The 19,074-nt window shown below is 47.2% G+C and overlaps 1 protein-coding gene across 2 annotated transcripts in view; it reads left to right on the top strand.

Moving 5' to 3' along the window:
* The first annotated feature begins 1,698 nt into the window (after positions 1 to 1,698).
* The window catches only part of LOC121450457 (tuftelin-like), a 44,850-nt gene continuing 27,474 nt past the window's right edge, over positions 1,699 to 19,074 (top strand). Inside the window, exon 1 of one of the 2 annotated variants that reach the window (XM_041655356.1) lies at positions 1,699 to 1,814. In XM_041655356.1, coding sequence (XP_041511290.1) covers positions 1,755 to 1,814 — 60 coding nt within the window. In that variant the 5' untranslated portion in view covers positions 1,699 to 1,754. The remainder of the gene's footprint in view (positions 1,815 to 19,074) is intronic. The other variant, XM_041655357.1, reaches the window with a different exon arrangement.

The raw sequence follows: 19,074 nt of genomic DNA, 5'->3' as shown, positions 1-19,074 counted from the left end.
TGTGGTTTCTGGGAATTGAACTCAAGACCTTTGGAGGAGCAGGCAATGCTCTTAACCTCTGAGCCATCTCTCCAGCCCCCAGTTTGTTGTTTTTTTTTTTTTTAACATTGTGTGTGTGTGTGTGTGTGTGTGTGTTTGGTGTGTTATAGCAGTCACGTATACATGCATGCATGCACGCACACAACTGTGGAGGTCAGATAATAAATTTGAGACTCCTTTCCACAGTGTGGGTCCTGGGGATTGAACTCAAGTCGTGAGGCTTGGCAGCAGGTGCCTTTAGCTCCTAAGCAGGCCCTATTTCAAGAAGTCATTTAAACTGTACTTTAAAATGAGACTTTATTTTAGATGTCTCTCATAACTGATCAGGGATCTAGGAAACATGGACTACTTAAAAGTAGAAGTACTCTTTCTTAACAACCTCTGGGAAGAACAAGGAACGCTGCAGTGGCTACTTTCCATTGCTGTGACCAGACACCACAAGGCAACCTAGACAGAGAAGTGTTTATTTGGGCTTAGGGTTCAAGAAGGATAAGAGTGTCACCGTCATGATGGCAGGCAGTGGCAGGCAGGCAGGAAGTTGATTGCTCACATACACACAAAGGAAAGTAGAGAGCAAACTGGGAATGGTGTGGAAGTCTTTGAACTCTCAAAGCCTGCCCCAGTGATATAATTCCTCCAGAAAGACTACACTTCCTCACCCTCCCAACAGTGCCTTCAACTGGGAACCAAGTGTCAAATGACAGCTCATGGGGGACTTTCACACCAAACCACCACAAGTGCCTTTGAGGGGTAGAGAAGAGACCAGAACCAGGTTTTTCTCTTATCCTGGGTCACTGATAGCCCCAGCTTTTATCTTTCAGGTATAGAGCTTTGCATCCATTTCTTACTATCCAGTGACTCAGTGCAATTCCAATTCACACGAAGGAGCCAGCTGTTCACCAAAACGAATGTAGTAGTTCTGCCTACTCAAGCTGGTCAGCCTTTACACACGGCCTGTCCCTCTGGATCAGTCAGTGGGATAGCCATCTACCAGCGTTCAGTCCTCAAAAGAAGCAAATGCCTCTGGTGCTGTTGAGACTCATCTTTTCTCTAGGGCGCAAATTCCTTTTAAGGCGATTTGTCCCGCCTCTCCCCACCATATTAGGGTAGCTTCTGGAAAACAAGCCCCACCCAGAGCTTAGCTGGTTTTGACTCCGGCCTGGGCGGCTTGCCAGGTAAAAGCACCTGCCAAACTGGCTTAGACTAGTCCTGGTGAGCTGGCCCTTGGTGCTTGCTACCTATTTGCCACAGAGGAAAGATTTACTCAGCTCTAAAAACCCTACAGGTTGGCTTACGTTTAGAGAGAGGAGAGACCATAGAAGCATGTGCCGGCCCCAACTCACTTTTACAGAGGGCCAGACAGATTCTTTCCCTGCACCGATCCTGGAGAGCTGAAAGGAGACAAGACTAATGAAGAATGCTGAGATTCCACCACAGACTCGTACTCACCACCTCCTCCTACCCAGCGGCCACCCTGCCTTCACTCCCAAGCCCCACCTTTTTGTAAATCTGCGATAGCGCTAGTAGGCGAGACCTGAAGCCTCTTGGCACCGCCCCCTCTCTTCCGCTCAACCCATTGACAAATACCGCGTTGGGCGTGGCCCAGCTCCAGTTCCGCCCCCGACGCGCCTATACCAGGGGGCGGTTCCGTGCGTGCCCGCCCAGTTGCCGCCGGACCTCGGAGTTGAGGACTCCCGTGCGACCTCCGCGGAAAGATGAACGGGACGCGGAACTGGTGTACCTTAGTGGACGTGCACCCGGAGGGCCAGACCGCGGTAGGTCGTCTCGCTCACCCCGCCTTCCCGCCGCGGCATCGGGCTGTCCAGTCCAGCCGCTCCCGTGCCTCACCTGACGCCCGGCTTGGTGCGGTCAGGCCGGCGTCGCCCCGTGCGCTTTCTTCCTTTGCCTTGCGGCGGACGGTGGCGTGGGAGATGCGGGACGAAACCCTGGCGGCTCCCGGACTGGGGAGTGCCTGCCCTTGGCGAGGACACTGCAGCCCCGGCCCTGGGACCGGGCGCTTTACTTAGATGTCTCGTGGGCAGCTGGATTGGGTCGTGGGAGACGCTCAAGGGACCGAATTCCTGCGCCGTTTCGGATACTGTGCCGGTCCAGGAGGGTTAGGCTTGTCCGTATGTCCCGATGACCTCAGAAGCCCTTCAAAGACTTTTATGGTGCTTCAGGTGATCCTTTAACTAGAAAAATGAGGCAGAAGGTGAAATGGTAGGGCAGGGAACTAAGAGGCGAGAGCGTGGGAGGGCCGGCTGATTTCAGGCAACTCCGGAATTGTTCAGAGATTCTACCTTTCGCTAAGAGGATGGATAGAGCTTTCCGTGTGACTGTCACCTCTTTCGAATTTATTTTTTCGTTTTGCTTTAATGATCCCCTCCCTCTTTCGACCAACCAGTAGCTTCCTGGGTTTTGCTTCCGTGTCCAATTGCCAAGCCTCGGGAGGGGATGAAAGGGATGTCTTGAGACAGACAGAGCGAGAGAGCGAGAGAGCGAGAGAGCGAGCGAGCGAGAGAGAGAGAGAGAGAGAGAGAGAGAGGCGCAGAGGTGAGCGTTCTCCAGAGCAAGCCAGTTTTCCCTGTTCCCCTATGCCCTCCCCACCCAGCACCCTCAGCTGACCGCATGATTTTTCTCTCTCCAGAGGGAAAGGCCGGTAATTTGATGCTGAATGTTTCTAGGCGTTGCTGGGGGATCCAAATACACCGTAGATCTGTGCTAATTAATTTATTTCCAAGCTATTGTGGGAGAGTGATATGAGAGCCAAGGTGATGGGGGGGGGGTGTGCCCCCCCCCCATCTGATTCCTTTGCTTCTGCCTGTCTCAGCATGTCCCTGAGGCAAAGCTAACCCAGCCACAGCAGGATTATGGCTCTTCTTCAAAGGATAGTTGTAGAATAGGTGCTCATTTGAAGTTTAGAATACAGCTGATCACTGACGTCTGCTCACCGTCCCCTTGACATTTTTGCCTAGAAGTATGAATGTTTCTGCCACATTACAAGTCTTGACACTGCCCAAACCCAGCCTTTCCTTCCAGGTAAGAGATGCTGACCAAATGGAAAAAACAAAACCAACAGCCAACCAATCTCAAGTTCTCCATGCTTTTGCTGTTTTGGAATGGTTGAGTCAGGGAAAGAATGTGGAATGAAGAAGCGTGAGGGGTCATGGGCGTCTCTTTGCTTGATGTAGAAAAAGACCCACGTCCTATACAGAGAACCAGAACACAGAAGGATCTACTGCTGTCCCTTGATACTTTTGTTGCTTGTTTTGTGAGACAGAGAGCAGAGATGTAGAATAGCAAGGAATTAGTTCTGGGTCTAGGTACGTTTAGAGCTGACTAGAGAGCTTTGTATCACGGAGGAGACAGGCTAGACTCGAGACTCACTTTGCTCTAGAGCTGGGAATGAAGAAACCCTTGCCTCGATTTGCTCTTGGAGACATTCCTGGGTTCTTGAGGAGGAAGGACAGATGGTAAACAATCAATCAGTCAGGAGACAGGGTTTGTCCTGGATTCCTCGCCTCTGACTGAGCCAATCTGCAGATAGAATTTATGGCCCTGCTCAGTTCCTGGGAACCTGTCGTGGACTCATAGCATTGAACGGTGTGCTCAGTGAGGATGCAAAAGGTATGAGTAAATAAATGAGTCAATGGATGCCTGACGTATGGGTGCTGGGGTCGAACCCAGGGCTGTGGGCATGCCAGGCAAGCATTCGACTAACTGACCCCACCCCCATCAGGAAAACAGGCCTCCAGGATTTGGGAGTGTAGACATTTGGAGTCAGAATCTTGGGACCATGTGTCTCCCATGCTTCACACTTTGATGAGAAAGTACAGTTAACACACTGTAGTGCTGTTCTGGCTGGACATTTGTAAAGGCACAGTCTTTCAGAGCCTTTAGCCGCTAGTGGGTCTGAAATCAACATAGTGGGGCAGAAAGCTTTTGAGCTTCCGTCCATTCCGGCACTGTACCCCACCTATGTGTTTTTGGGAGTGCCTTTCTCTTCCTTAATAAGCTGTCTATATTCCTGTCACTAAGCAAACAAACAAGAACATAGAGGTAAGGCTGGGCATTGTGGTACATGCATTTAATCTTGGAACTTGAAGACAGAAATAGATGGACCTCTGGGAATTTGAGGCCTGGTCTACATAGTGAATCAGGCTAGTTATGACTGCATAGCTTGCAAGACCTTGTCTCAAAACAAAACAAAAAAAAATATATAGTGGAAGAGAAGCAGCATTAAAAAAAAAAAAAGGAGCTTACATCCCTAGAGTGTTGTTGGCAAGAGTAGTCTTTGGACAAAAATGTTGCTTCAGTTACATGTGTGTCTGAAGGGATTAAAGGTGCAGCCCACTGTGTCTGTCTGGTTATAAATATATTTTGATGTTAAAAATGTTTGTTTGAAAGTGTCCTTGGTAAATTATATTGGCATAGAAAGTACAAATGAATACCAAACTCATTAGACATTTCCACTGCCTTCCTTTGCTTATAGTAAACAATACAGTGACCTAGCTACTTTGAGATGAACTTATTAGGAGAGAAGGAACGGTGCACAGAGGTAAAGGAGAGCTTAGAAAGTCCTAGCGAAGGGATTCCTGGACAGGAACACGGATACTTTCTTCTTCTGGGTGGTTCCAGCTGTCTTAGGCCCTTCTGCCATTCTTCTGAGATCCAGGGAGCCATTGTTTCCTGGCATTCTCCCTAACTAGGACAGAGCAGGGCTCCTGGGCTGGCAGCTTTACAAGATTGCCCAGTGAAGGATGGGGTGCAAAACCCACATGCTGTCACCAGTGGAGGACATGGAGGCTGCGTGTAAAGAACGTGTTCGTGCCTTAGACCCGGCACGGGTGCCTGCCTACCTTCCTCCCTCCGTCCCTGCTGTCTCCCTCACTCCCTCCCTCTCTTTGACTTTTTTATATTTTTAGTTGCAGGCCTAGTCTTTAACAGCTGAGCCATCTCTCCAGCCCCCCCTCCCCCCCGACCTTTTAAATGAAAAGACTATGCGGGATAGAGAGATGGCTTCGTAGTTCAGGGCTCTAGTTGATTTGATTCTCAACACCCATGTAGTGCGTGACTTACCACTACCCACAACTTCAGTTCCAGGGGATCACGTGCCCTTTTCTAATGGGCACCAGGCATGTGTGATTTACATACATACATGAAGGAAAACATTTATACATATAAAATCAATAAATAACATTTAAAGAATATCTTCCTTTTTTTTTTTTTTTTTTTTGGTTTCTGGCATTTTGAGGCAAGGTCTCATGCAACCCTAAGCTAACATGAAAGTTCCTGGTCCTCCTGTGTCCACCTCCCAAGTGCTGGGGTTTTAGCCTGCTCTTGTATGTGATTTATAAAATGAAACTAATATCAGATGGGTTTTGAAAAAATACAGTTGTTCTCTACTTTAAGTTCTGCTGCATGGAAAGTGGCCACTTTCAACTCTTACCTGTTTTGTCTGGTGCGAACCTCTGTTTCTAAATAAAATGCTTATAGTAATTTTTTTCTGTTTTGAAAATTACGTTCATTCGTTTGCTTGGGCAGGGGTGGGAATTTGCCATGGCACATGTATGGAGGTCAGGAGACAGGGAAATCAGTTCTCTCCTGCCATGCGGGTCTTGTCAGGTTCCGCATCAGACACCTCTTTGCTAAGCCATTTAGTTAGCTCCTTTTCCTCTTCTTCCTCCCTCCCCCTTTCCTCAGAGTTGCTTGTACTTGGGGTGTCCTCAAGCCCAGTAGTGATGTCTTTAAACTTCTGACCTTCCTTCTTGCCTTCACCTCCTGGATGCTAAGGTTACGATCATTTGACAACATGCCCGATTTATGTGGTGCGGGGGGTCAAAACCAGGACTTTGGACATGCCAGGCAAGCTTTCTTCTAGTTGAGCTACACCCCCAGCCCAACCACCCCCAATACCCACCGAGAAAACACTAGAGGTACAGAGAATTGAACCTGGGGCCTCGTGAGCACTAAGCAAGTGCTCCACCACAGAGCTGTGCCTCCTGGTTTTGTTTGTTTTCTATCAGTTTTAAATACCTGTTGACTTGTAGGAATTATAAGGAGGTTAATTGTCTCCTATTTTTTAGACAGCCCTTTCTTGTGATTGCAGTGTAACCACAGTTTTTAGTTAACCTGTGATTTCTATTAATAGCATTGCAGTTAAGAGCGTGGCTCTGGGGCTGCTGGATTGCTTGCCTGGCATGCACAAGGCCCTGGATCGGCTCACCAGCGCTATACAAACTGGGTGTAGTGCACATGCTTATAATCCCAGCACTCAGAAAATTAGTCAGGGAGATGAGAAGTACAAGGTCATTTTTGGTACATAGGGAGTTCAAGGCCAGCCTGGGATACATGAGAACTTGTCTCAAAGTAAACAAATAATTAATAATTTAAAAAGTTTTTTGTTTTAAAAGAAAGGCAGCATAACTTTGTAAGTCTGACTAAGTACTTTGGTAATTAATTTCTTCATTCTCAGTTTCCTAATATGTAAGAAGAGACAGCAATTGTACCTTCTCATAAGATCATTATGGGGATTAAGTAAGATAACGTGTATGAAACATTAAAGACAGCGCTTGGCACGTGGTAAGCGGTCAGATGTTAGCTCTTATTTTGTGTTTGCCACTGGTGTGGACTGAATTGTTTTAACTGCACCTGGGCACCCAAGCCTAGGGATGGAGGAACTAGGATTGTGTGTATCTATGTGTGAGTGCAGGTATACATAGAGGCCAGATGCTAACTAACATCAGGATTTCTTTCTCAGTCTCTGGGGATCTGTACTCTGCTTGTACAGCAAGCATTTCACCCATGGAACCATCTCCACTTCTTCCGCTCCACTCCCTTTTTGAGGCAGGGTCTCATACTGTACCCAGGCTGACCTAGAACTAAGGTAGCCCAGGATGGCCTCAGATTTGCTGTGGTCCTCCTGCCTCACTCTCCAAAGTGCTATGATTGAAAGCATGTTCCACTACACCTTGTCTGACTTTGGTCAAGTTTTCATCTCTTCATATAGGCATGTGCTTCTTCTTCATTTTTTTTTCAAGATTTTTATTATTGTGTATATAGTGTTCTGTCTGCATGTGTGCCTGGCGCATACCAGAAGAGGGCACCAGATCTCATTATAGATGGTTGTGAGTCACCATATAGTTGCTGGGAATTGAACTCAGGACCTCTGGAAGAGCAGCTAGTGCTCTTAACCGCTGAGCCATCTCTCCAGCCCTGTTTTTGTTTTTTTGAGACAGGATTTCTATGTAGCCCTTGCTGTCTTGGAACTCACTCTGTACACCAGGCTGGTCTCAAACTTAGAGATCCACCTGCCTCTGCCTCCCGGGTTCTAGGATTAAAGGTGTGCACGGCCACATTTGCTTATTCTTACCTGTTCCTTTCCCTTTCCTTGATGTTCCAGGTCTCTGCCAGTGTAGAGAGCCAAGAGTAGGAGGGAGACCGGGTGACCCAAGGTGGAGAGCTGAGTGACTTTTGCGAGTCAGCAGGGCTGGGCCTTCATAGTGGTATTGAGAGTTAATGGCCCTTTTCATTTTTCCATTTCTCGTGGCCAAAGGAGCTGGTGAACTCTGGGCTATTTTTTTTTTTTATCTCTGTGTTACCCTTCCTTATATACTGTGCTTTCCCCTAACCTTCTCCCTCCCTTCTTCCTTTCTTCTTTCCTTCCTTCTTTATTTCTTTTCTTGTTTTGACACAGGCTCTCTTTCTTTCTAGCCCTGACTGTCCTAGAACTTGCTCTATAGACCAGACTAGCCTTTAACCCACAGAGATCTGTTGCGAATTAGGTCGGTACAATAAATAACCAGGCCAGCTCAAGAATAACAATTATATTTTAATGGTTATAAGGGGAAACTCACGCTACAAGAGTGGGAGGTCCGACTTCCTATCTGTCTGGCGGGAGCCGCGCAGAGAGAGAATGCGCACCTGTGTCCTCCCAGTTTTTCCTTCCTGGGCTCCAGAGTTAAAGGCCTATGCTACCACACTTGAGGGGTTTTTTTGGTCTTGGAAAGATTTGGAACTTGTTTATCTGCTGTAGGATGAACCTTTGTTTTTACTGTCTATTAGATGCTTCCTGTAAGACTTCAGAAGCCAAAATTGTTTAATGATTGGGCCTACTTCTTCTTTAGTCAATGCTTGAACTGTAAGAGATGGCTCAGAGTTAAGAGCACTGGCCCCTCTTAATAGATGACCTGGGTTCAGTTCCCAGCACCCACAGGGCAGCTCACTATTACCCGTAACTGCAGCTCCAGGGGATCTGATGCCCTCCTCTGGCCTCTGTGGGCACCAGGTGCTTGTGTGGTACGCAAATATCCATGTAGGTAAAATACTCATGTACGTGACACAAAGATAAATATTTTTAAAATTGGGGTGTGGTTTATTGTAAGCGAACCATGAATTTTAACCATTTTATAAACTTTATTAAAACCATCATGCCAACGGTTCACCAGTTTAAGGTATATAGTTCTGTGGTTTTGGTGTATTCAGAGATACACGATCATTGCTGGACCACTTTTGGAGCCTTTTGCTCACTTCATAATGAAATCTTTATTTATTGGCAGCCACTCACTCCCCATTCCTCTGAGTCTCCCCAACCCCAGGCAACTACTAGTCTGTTTTGTTTGCCTATGAATTTCTTATTCATTTTTACATTTCCCATAAATGAAGTCATGCAGTCTGTGGGCCTTCTGACTGTCTTTCAAGTTGTGTGCTGCTGAAAGGCTCGTACACATACGACACTGACTGATGCTCCATGTTAACTCTGGTATCCTGTGGCGTGTTCATCATAGGATAAATGGCGGACCTCTGGGTTCTTTCTAGTCTTCGGCTGTTGTAAGTATTGGTGCTAGGGAGTTTTATAACTTTATGTAGACTTATTTTCCTTTTATACCTGGGAATGGAATTGTTTGAGTATTCTTATTTTCAAAGAGGATTGAGAGGCCAGGGGCATGGCTTTGTTGTTAGAGTGCTCACCCAGCGTGAAGTCCCTGAGTTCAGTTCCCAGAACCACATAAACGTGCCATGGTGGCCCAGCACTGGGGAGGTTAGATTAGAATGCAGATTAGAAGTTCATCCTGGGCTACATAGTGAGTTTGAAGCCACTTAAGATCTGTGCTCATTGGTGCTTTCTCCAATGGGACGAATTTTGAAATGCTGAAAGTCCTGTCTCTGTGACACCTGGGTGGGGAAGAAACTCTTGGGTGGAGGAATCTTTCAAGTTTGAGGACTATTTCTTCCGGCCCCTGCCCCTGCCCCAGACTCCAGTGTGAGTTTCTCCTCACACCATTTCCTACTCCTTTTGCTGCCCGCTGTACCTTTTCAGTGAGTCCCCAAGCCCAACAAGGATTCGGGGAGAGCTTGGCTTTCTTGCCTGGTTTGGGAGGGGAAGATGTGAGAGAGGAAGGTTACTTAACCAGTAGGCATGTGGCACCAACCTTGCCCGCATTTCTCCGGGGTGGAGCGTGCACCAGATGGTTTCGGTTCCAGGGCTAGTGCTCCGATCGGGTGGGACAAGCTTCCCCGCCTGCTGGTAATTATGGCATGTGCCTCTTTGGGTCACGGTGCAGTCTTGTGAAACACCTGTTTCTTAGGGGTGGCAGGCTTCGTTGGGAGAATGGATGTGTGCCAGGAAGACTTGGCCCAGATTTAAGGCTGGGCAGCAGAAGCAGGAAGAGAGGAGAATGTGGGGTGGGTAGAGCAGGGTGGAGATGATGAATGAAAGAAGCCTGTGAGAGCAGGAAACCAATCACAAGCAAGGCGTCCAGACCAGGGAAGCCTCAGCCTTTGGTATCCGGTCTGGGGAGTCCCCCTTTACCCGGCCTGGCTGCACTTGAGGCAGGTGTCCCATACTGTCACTGCCAGGCACCGGTGTGGGGCTGCAGATCATGAGAAATGTGTTGCTCCAAGTGTCCTCATTTTCTTTCCCCAGTCAGGTGAGTCCCATTGTGGCGCTTGTCCAGTCCATGCTGCGGGTAGGCTGCCAGATGAGAGGTGCTCCCCTCCTGTTTTGTTGGTTTACCTGTGAGGAGGAGGGAAGGGAGTCTGTCTCCTGGAGGACTAGGCACACCAAGCCTACTCACCCAGTGAATTGGCGACCTTCCCTGAGAGAGTGTGGGCACCCAGCCATCCCATTCCATCCCGTCCTCTTCCCTCTTCCCTCTTCCCTCTTGTTGGCCTCTCAGGAGCCAGTGTTAGGAGAAGGTGGCATTCTCAGTTTTCGGGTGGACATAAGCTGGACAATCCACAGATGGGGATAGCAGTGGCTAAGATGGCCGCTGCAGCAGCAGCTTGTGAGATTACATCAGCCTGCAGGAGTTGGGTACAAGGTGAAGGTGACTTCGAGGTTTTCAGCTCAGAGACCATTTCTGTTTCCCTTCCCTTTCTGACCCAGGCATTTTACCCTGGACCTCCCCACTCCCAGAACTAGTGGCTCCGTAGCCGCCTGAAGAGTGGGTTCTAGGAAAGCAGGCTGTTCCCATGGATCTTTTCCCACTCAGTAAGCTTGTGGTGTGAGAACCCCTGGGGCCCCCCCTGTTTATCTCCTATCACCTCTCTGAGCCTCTTGATCTGCTAAGCCCTTAGCTATGTGTTTACCCCCTCCCTGCTCTGAGGAGTGAGTCACACCGCAGGTTTGTTTGAACAGGGCTCAGAGGCTGTTGTAATTGGAGGTCGCTGGGCTTCTCCGGAAAGTGTTTATGAGGTTAGAGGCCTGCTCACCTTATGATTAGTCCTGCTTTTGCCCCTCGAGAAGACTCCCAATTCCCCTGTAGCCTTGCAGAGGCCCCAGAGGGGACCATCCTCCATCCTACCCAACACTTTGGGGTGGTTTCTAAAGGTCTTTTCTGCCTGAACGCAGCCCTGTGGTCACTGTAGTTCCAGAGGACAGCTGTTCTCAGCAAGCAGAGAGGAGCCCTAGGGTTTCCATCCTTGGCACTGTTTTGGAGTTGTGGGATGAGGTCTGTGGCTCTGTAGCGTCCGCAGAGAACCCTGGGCCTCTCCCTCCAGGATTGTGTAGACCGTCTGTTAGATGCCCTCCTCCCTTGACTGCTTGGGTACCGTGCTGCCTCCATACACTGAGTGCCTGTGCATTGCCCTCACACAGCTCCTACTCTGCCCAAACTGAGCAGCGTGGGTATGGTCACCTGCGGTCTACAGACTGTAATCAGGGTCCAGAGAGCGAGCGCTTGCAGGATGAGCGGACGCCAGATGGGATTCACATGGCTCAATTCTAACTAGCCTTAGGACCTTGCTTCCCTTCTTCTCACTATAATTTTACTATGGGGGTGTTAGGCAACATTTCCACAGAGGGGTTGGGGAGATGGCTCAGGCAGTAAATTGCTTGCTGGGCACAATGAGGACCTGGTGGCGGGGTCCTTGAAATCCCCATGCTGGGAGGGAGAGACAGAAGGGTTCCTACACTTCACTGGTCAGCAGTCTGGCCTACTCTGTGAGATCCAGGTCAAGGACAGACTCTGTCTAGAAAGAATAATGGCTACTGAGGAGTGACACCTGAGGTTGACCTTCAGCCTCCATGCTCACCTACGCGAACACACACAATAGACGCGCACACATGTAAACCCAAAACCACAGAAATATATGGGGAAAAAGGCCCTCGTGCCCCTCCCCCACTCTCCTTTCCCTTCCAGGGTCTCATAGTCCAGGCTAGCCTCAAACTTGTGTGTAGTCAGGATGACCTTGAGCCTCTGCTCCTCCTCGCCCCCCCCCCCCACTGTGTGTGTTCAGAACAAATGTGTGTTTGCTTAGAACGAATGCCGTGTGGCCTCTTGGTTAGAAGCCCAGACAGGAGCCTCAGGTCTTGGGATTTGTCTCTGAGTAGTTGCATGACGAGACTCTTCACTTGTGAACCTGTTTGTAAAATTGGAACCGTGGTGCCTACTGCATGCTGTTGTTAGGCTTAAATGAGTTAGCACATGTAAAGTCCTTGGCCTAGAGCCCAGTAGGGTCCCACTCATAGTAATTGCTGTGTGTAGGAGTTGACAATTACTGTGTGTTCGTGTACTTAAATGAAAAGCCATGTTTTGTGAATTAGTGTCTATTTTTTTTTCTTTTTAATTTAAGAGCCCAAGCTTCCTTGAACACACTGTATAGCCCAGGCTGGATTTAAATTCTTGTTAGTCTCTCAAGGGTTAGGGAATCTGTCGTAGTTGGGGTTTTATTTGCTGTGAGACATCATGACCACGGCACCTCTTAGAAAGGAAAACATTTAACTGGGGCTTGCTTACAGTTCAGAGGTTCAGACATGGTGCTGGAGAGGGAGCTGAGAGTTCTGTTGATCTGCAGGCAGCAGGAGAACCACACTGGGCGTAGCTTGAGCATAGGAGACCTCAAAGCCTACTTCCTCCAACAAGACCACACCTCCTAATAGTGCTCTTTCCCTCTGGACCAAGCATTCAGACACTGTGGGAATCATACTTATTCAGACCATCACAGGATCATAAGTGTGAACTGCTTTGTGGCCTTTTTGTAGTTTAACATTTTCTAAAATTTTTATTTTATTTTATGTAGGTAGGTGTTTTGCCTTATGTGTAGACTGTGTACCACATGCTTGCAGTACCTATGGAGGTCAGAAGAGGGCGTCGGATGTCCTGGAAGTGAGGTTATAGACATTTGTGAGCCCCTCTGAGGGTGCTGGGAACTGAACCAGGAGCAGCCAGTGCTCTAACCTCTGAGCCACCTCTCTAGCATGCCCCTTCCCATGTACTTTGAGTCTCATTATGTAGCCAGGCTGGCCCTGACCCCGCTGCTTTTCTGGCTTGCAGGTGTGCCCAACTGAGCATCCTTTGTATATCCACGGGCCGTTTTCTTCTTAGGCCCGCCTTCCTGGGCTGTTGCTGATCTTTCTCATGATACTCCTCCGCCATTCTCTGTTGACTTTGTCTAGTGTGCCTGACTGCTTTTTCCAGATCAGAGAGTCTGGCCAGGTTGTGGTGGCGAACACTTTTAATCCCAGCACTCAAAAAGCAGAGGCAGGTGGATCTCAGAGTTCAAGGCCAGCCTGGTTTATAGAGTGAGTTCCAAGACAGGCAGGGCTCCACAGAGAAACTCTGTTAGGGGTGAGGGTGAAGGTAAGGGGTCTGTGTTTCTCAAAAGAAAGAGACTTGGGAAGATCCCTGGCTGGATCACCTGAATTCTCTCAATGTGTCTTCACATCAGGTACTCTGAGCCGGTCACTGCCTAATCAGCTGTTCATGTATTCAAGGTCTCTGAGAGAAGAGGAGCAAAGGAAAGGGTATAAAAGGGTTATATAAATAAGACCTAACATGGTCTTCCCCCACTCTTTTATTATGTTTTCTTTTTATTTGATGTGCATTGGTGTTTTGTCTGCATGAATGTCTGTGTGAGGGTGTCAGTTTCCCCCGGAACTGGACTTATAGACAGTTATGAGCTGCCATGTAGGTGCTGGGAATTTAACTGTGTCCTCTGGAAGAGCAGCCAATGCTCTAACCTCTGAGCCATCCATCTCTCCAGCCTTCTCCCCCTACTTTCAAGCCCCCCATCCTGCAGATGAGTGAACCTGAGTAATACTGCCTGCTGCCTGGTGGATTGCTGACTGATCTTGTGGTTGCAGGGCGTTCATGAGCGCAAAGGCCTTGTCGTGTCCTGAAGACAGCACCTCACAGCTTCCTCCCAGTCCTGGTGCTACATTCTGCTGCCCTTTCTGTGGTTATTTTATTCTAAATTTATATTTTATTTTATTTTTGGTTTTTCAAGACAGGGTTTCTCTGTAGTTTTGGAGTCTCTCCTGGAACTAGCTCTTGTAGACCAGGCTGGCCTCAAACTCAGAGAGATCCACCTGCCTCTGTCTCCTGAGTGCTGGGATTAAAGGCATGTGCTACCACCACCCAGTTTATTTTAATTTTTGAGACAAGGTTTTACTCTACAGCTTTGGATGGCCTGGAACGCTCACTTTAAACTCACAGAGATCTGTTTGCCTCTGTTTCCTGAGTACTGGGATTCCAGCCGGTACCTAGTCTAGAAAGATGGCTCTGTAGTTAGGAGCACTTCTAGAGGACCTGGGCTTGATTCTTATCATCCACATAGCCGCTCGCCAGCCTCTGTAATTACAGTTCCAGAGGATCTGACACCCTTTTCTGGCCTGCTTGGGCACTGCATACAGATGATATACTTGCATACATGTAGGCAAAACACTCATCCATAACATTAAATAAAAATTAAAAATGATTAAAAATAAAAATGTAGGCCAGGCAGTGCTAATGCATGCCTTTTTTCTCAGCACTTGGGGTGGAGGGGGGAGGGCAGAAGCAGGAGAACCTCTGAGTTTGAGGACAGCCTGGTTTACAGAGCGAATTCCAGGGCAGCCAGGGCCACACAGAGAAACCCTGTCTCTAAAAAACAAAACAAAAGTTAAAGACATACGCCATCTCACCCAGCCTATTAATTAATTTTATTTTATTTTAAAGACAGGGTCTCATGTGGCCCAGCTGGGCCTTGGGTTTACTGTGTAGTTGACCTTGAACTTCTAATCTTACTCTGTTCAGCCCCCCAAATGCTGGAGTTACAAGTGTGCACCTTTACACCTGGTGTATATGGTGCTGGGAATTGAACCCGGGGCCTTGTGCATGGAAGGCAAGCATTCTGCCAACTGAAATATAACCCTAACTTTCAAGTTGATCCTTGAAGGCTGAGTAGGAATTCTCCAAAGAGATTGAAGTGGGGTGGGGTATCGTTGCAACTGTCCCAAATGCTATTCCTTTTCTCTAAGGAGATGTAAGAGTGACCCAGGGACTGTTACAGATCATTTTGATCTATCAAATAAAGATTTCTTTATGGCTTACTTACTTTATATCATGCATATGTGTTTTGACTGCGTGCTTATGTATGTGTATGTGTATATATATGTATATATGTACGTATGTGTATGTATTGCACCATGTATCTGAATGACTACCATGGAGGCCAGAAGAAGGCCTTGGATCCCTGGAACTAGAGTTATGTACGAGTGGTTGTGAGCTGCCATGTGCGTGCTAAGAACCAAACCAGTGCTCTTAATCACTGAGCCTTCTCTCCAGCCCCAATATTTTCTTAAAAAAAAAAAAAACCTGTTTGTGTTTATGTGTGTGTGTGTGAGAGAGAGAGAGACAGAGATGGAGAATAAGCTGTAAACTGACAACCTACATAGGGGTTGGTCTGAATAAATTAGTCTATCCATTAAATAGAGTGTTAGTGAGCATTAAATACGGTTTTGGCTGAGGCAACAGGACTACAAGTTCAAAGACAGGGTAGGCCACCAGGTGAGATCCTGCCTTAAAAAAATAGATGATGGGGGGCTGGAGAGATGGCTCAGCAATTAAGATCACTGACTGCTCTCCCGGAGGACCTGGGTTCAATCCCCATCACCCACAGGGCAGCTCACAACTGTCTGTAACTCTAAGATCTGACACCCTCACAGAGACATACACGCAGGCAAAACCCCAATGCACATAAAATAAAAATAAATATAAAAAATAGATAGGATTCCCTATCCGTATACCTCAGCTCAGACCCCAGTACACTGTATTGCAGGATACGGGCGTGGAAACCACCTGAGCTTTCCCTGCTCACACATTGCCCAGCTTACATGGATGTTCTTAAAGTGAATATAAAGCCAGGCGGTGGTGGCGCACATCTTTAATCCCAGCACTTGGGAGGCAGAGGTAGGTGAATCTCTGTGAGTTCGAGGCCAGCCTGGTCTACAAGAGCTAGTTCCAGGACAGGCTCTAAAGCTACAGAGAAACCCTGTCTTGAAAAACCAAAAAAAAAAAAAAAAAAAAAAGGGAATTCAAAGATTTAAAACTCTTGAATTGTATAATTGTGTAGGGTTTTCTGGGTCAAGAAAATAGTGAACCATTTTCATAGGTCACCTCAGGCTGCTTACAGGGAGAGGGTGTCTTCGTTTCTTTCCTGTTCATTCGAGAATATTACATAAATGGAGTTGTATGGCGTCTACCTTTTTTAAAAAAAATATTTATTATTATTTATACAATATTCTGTCTGTGCGTATGTCTGCAGGACAGAAGAGGGCACCAGACCTCATTACAGATGGTTGTGAGCCACCATGTGGTTGCCGGGAATTGAACTCAGGACCTTTGGAAGAGCAGGCAATGCTCTTAACCACTGAGCAATCTCTCCGGCCCAGCATCTACCTTTTTATTGTTTTTGTTCCTACTCATAATTCTCTGGAGATTGCTAGTATAGGTATCAGTACTTGTCCCCTTTTATTGCGAAGTAATGTTCTAATTTAATAGATTTACAAAATTAGCAGTTCACAGCAGTTAGAACACTGGCTGCTCTTCCAGAGGACCTGGGTTTGATTCCCAGCACCTACATGGTGGCTCTCAATCACCTGTAAGTCCTGTTCACGGAGACCCAACAGCCTCTCTGGCCTCCTTGGTCACTGGGCATGCACATGGTGCACAGATGTAGGCAGGTAGGACACCCATACCCATAACTTAAGTTTTTTTTAATAAGCAAAAACCCACCAAATGTAACAATTTGCCTGTTGAAGGGAGGCTTTGGGGAGTGGGTGATGCTGGAGATTGGATGCAAGGCCTTGACCATGCCAGACAAGATCTTCCATAACTCTTAAGGATTTTTCCCTTGTTATATTGAGACACAGTCTTATTGTAGTCCAGGCTGGCCTTGAACTTGAGATTTTTGTATGAGTCTGTGCACAGATATGCCACAGTGTATGCAAATACAGAGATCAGCTTGCTAGAGTGGTTTCTTTGTCTCTACCACGTGAGTGCTGGGGACTGAACTCGGGCCTTCAGGCTTGGCAGCAAGCACCCTTACTCCTGAGCCACCTCACGGGCCCTGATCCGATTTTAGTATATGTACTGTCAAAATGGGTGCTATTTCAGTAATTCTGGCGGGTATGTAGTGGTGCTCAGTGTGATCTTAATTTACATGTGCTTACAATTATTTATATGTACTTATTTACCATCTGTATCCCTTCATTAGTAAAATGCCTCTTCATGTTCTTGTCCTGCCTATAACAAAATATTAGAGAATAAATTATATTTGTGAAAGATACTGGTGTCCGTAAGTCGTCCTGTGTTGTGTGTTTGTATCTCCCCCCCCCCCCCCCCCCCCCGCATGCACACAGGCACATCGATTTCTGTCTTTGTCTGTACTCGGTTACACTAGCTTCATCAAGTGAGCAGTGCTGTGGGAGCTCCTTCCCCTCCTTCAGCCAATAGCCTTTAAGATTCCTGTCAGAGAGCAAGGGCATGCTTTACGGCTGCATTTACAGTATAAGAGACACGCCCACGTGGACTGGTATCTTAAAGGCTATTGGCTGAAGGAGCAGAAGGAGCTCCCACAGCAGAACAGTCTTCCATTCTCTGGGTGAGATTGCATAGACCTGGCACTGCCTCTCCAGTCCATGAGCTGATTCAGTGGAGCCGTCCAGGCCTGGAGAGTTCAGACTATAAACCTGATTTCCTTATGAGCTACAGTCTCCATTCATTTGGGAGTGAGTGACTTGTAGTGATAGATGTTCTTTTTCTCTATTTTAGGAATTGGTCTATTTATTATAAATGATCAAATTTATATTTAGAGTTGTTCATAGTATTAGTTTTTTCTTTTGATAGCTATGGGGATTTTAGGGATATCTGTTTCATTATCTTTTGGTAGGGGGTCGTTTGAAACAAGATTTTACTGTGTAGCCCAGGGTGGAGCTTGTGATCCTCTTGCCTCTACTTCTCGGGTGCTAGGATTACAGGTGTCCGCAACCCTACCAGGTCTTATGAAGTGTTGAAAACTGACTTGGAACTTCATCCATCCTAGTCAGCATCCTACCAAGGTGGCTTCTTCTCCAGCACATAAGTACCATAGTGTTGCTGTTCTCATTGTTTTGGGCTTCTTTGAAACAAGGCTTCTCTGTGTATCCCTGGCTATCGTAGAACTCACTTCGAAGACCAGGCTGGCCTCAAATTCAGAGATCTTCTTGCCTCTGCCTCCTGAGTGCTGGGACCAAAGGCATATGCCACCATTGCCTGGCATAATCTAGACAGTTTCTCAGTGAGCCTCCTTTCCCAGGTGATTCTGGATTGTGTCAAGCTGATTAGACCCTAATTAGAACCATCACAGTTTACAGTCCACTCTCCTCCTTACTAACTGCTAAGATTAACATGTACCTAACAATTGTCTTAATTTTCTTGACTAAGATTGGTGGTGCATGCCTCTAATCCTAGTACAAAGACAGGCAGATCTCTGAGGCCAAGGCCAGCTTGGTCTACATAGCAAATTCTATGTTACATAATGAGAACTAGTCTCAAAAAGGTATGTGTCACCACACCTAACATACCTTTTTTAAAAGAACAGATAAAATTGTATTATTTGAAGTATGTGTTTAGTGTGGAACAATGCGATCTAGCTAAGCAGCTTATGCATGGCTTCACACAGTTACCATTTTTGTGGTGAGAGTGGGCAGGGAGGCAGGAGAGATGCTCAGAGTCTAAGAGCACTGACTGCTTTGGTTCCCACCACCCACATGGAGACTCAACTGTCTGTAACTCCAGTTCCGATGATTTGGTGCCCTCTTCTGGCCCTCAAGGGCATTGCACACAAATGCTGCACTTCCATATCTACAAGAAAAGCACTTATTCATATAAAATAAAAATGAAGAAATCCTTTCTAAGCAAACAGACTTCTGGGGCTGGGGTAAAGTGCAATCTTGAGGACCCGAGTTTGACTCTTGGTGGCAGCACGTGCCTGTAATCTCAGTACTAGGACAGAGACAGGAGGATGTGGGAGCGCTTTGCTGGCTTTCCAGCCTAGCCAAATTGGTGAGCTCAGGTTCAGTGAGTAACTTTGTCTCAAGAAATAAAGTGGAAATGGGAGGCGGTGGCGGGGAGGAGGCAGAAATCTTTAATAAATAAATAAATTAATTAATTAAAAGAAATAAAGTGGATTTAGGCAGACCCCTGTGAGTTCAAGAACAGCCCGCTCTATATAGTGAGTTTCAAGACAGCCAGAGCTATGTAGTAAGACCTTGCCAGACGGGAGGGGGCGAGG

The sequence above is a fragment of the Microtus oregoni genome, unplaced genomic scaffold (assembly GCF_018167655.1).
Source record: "Microtus oregoni isolate MIOR12 unplaced genomic scaffold, Mior012 000007F_ref0000211, whole genome shotgun sequence".
Lineage (NCBI taxonomy): Eukaryota > Metazoa > Chordata > Mammalia > Rodentia > Cricetidae > Microtus > Microtus oregoni.
The sequence above is the reverse complement of the archived record's forward strand: the minus strand, read 5'-3'. Positions and strand labels throughout refer to the sequence as shown.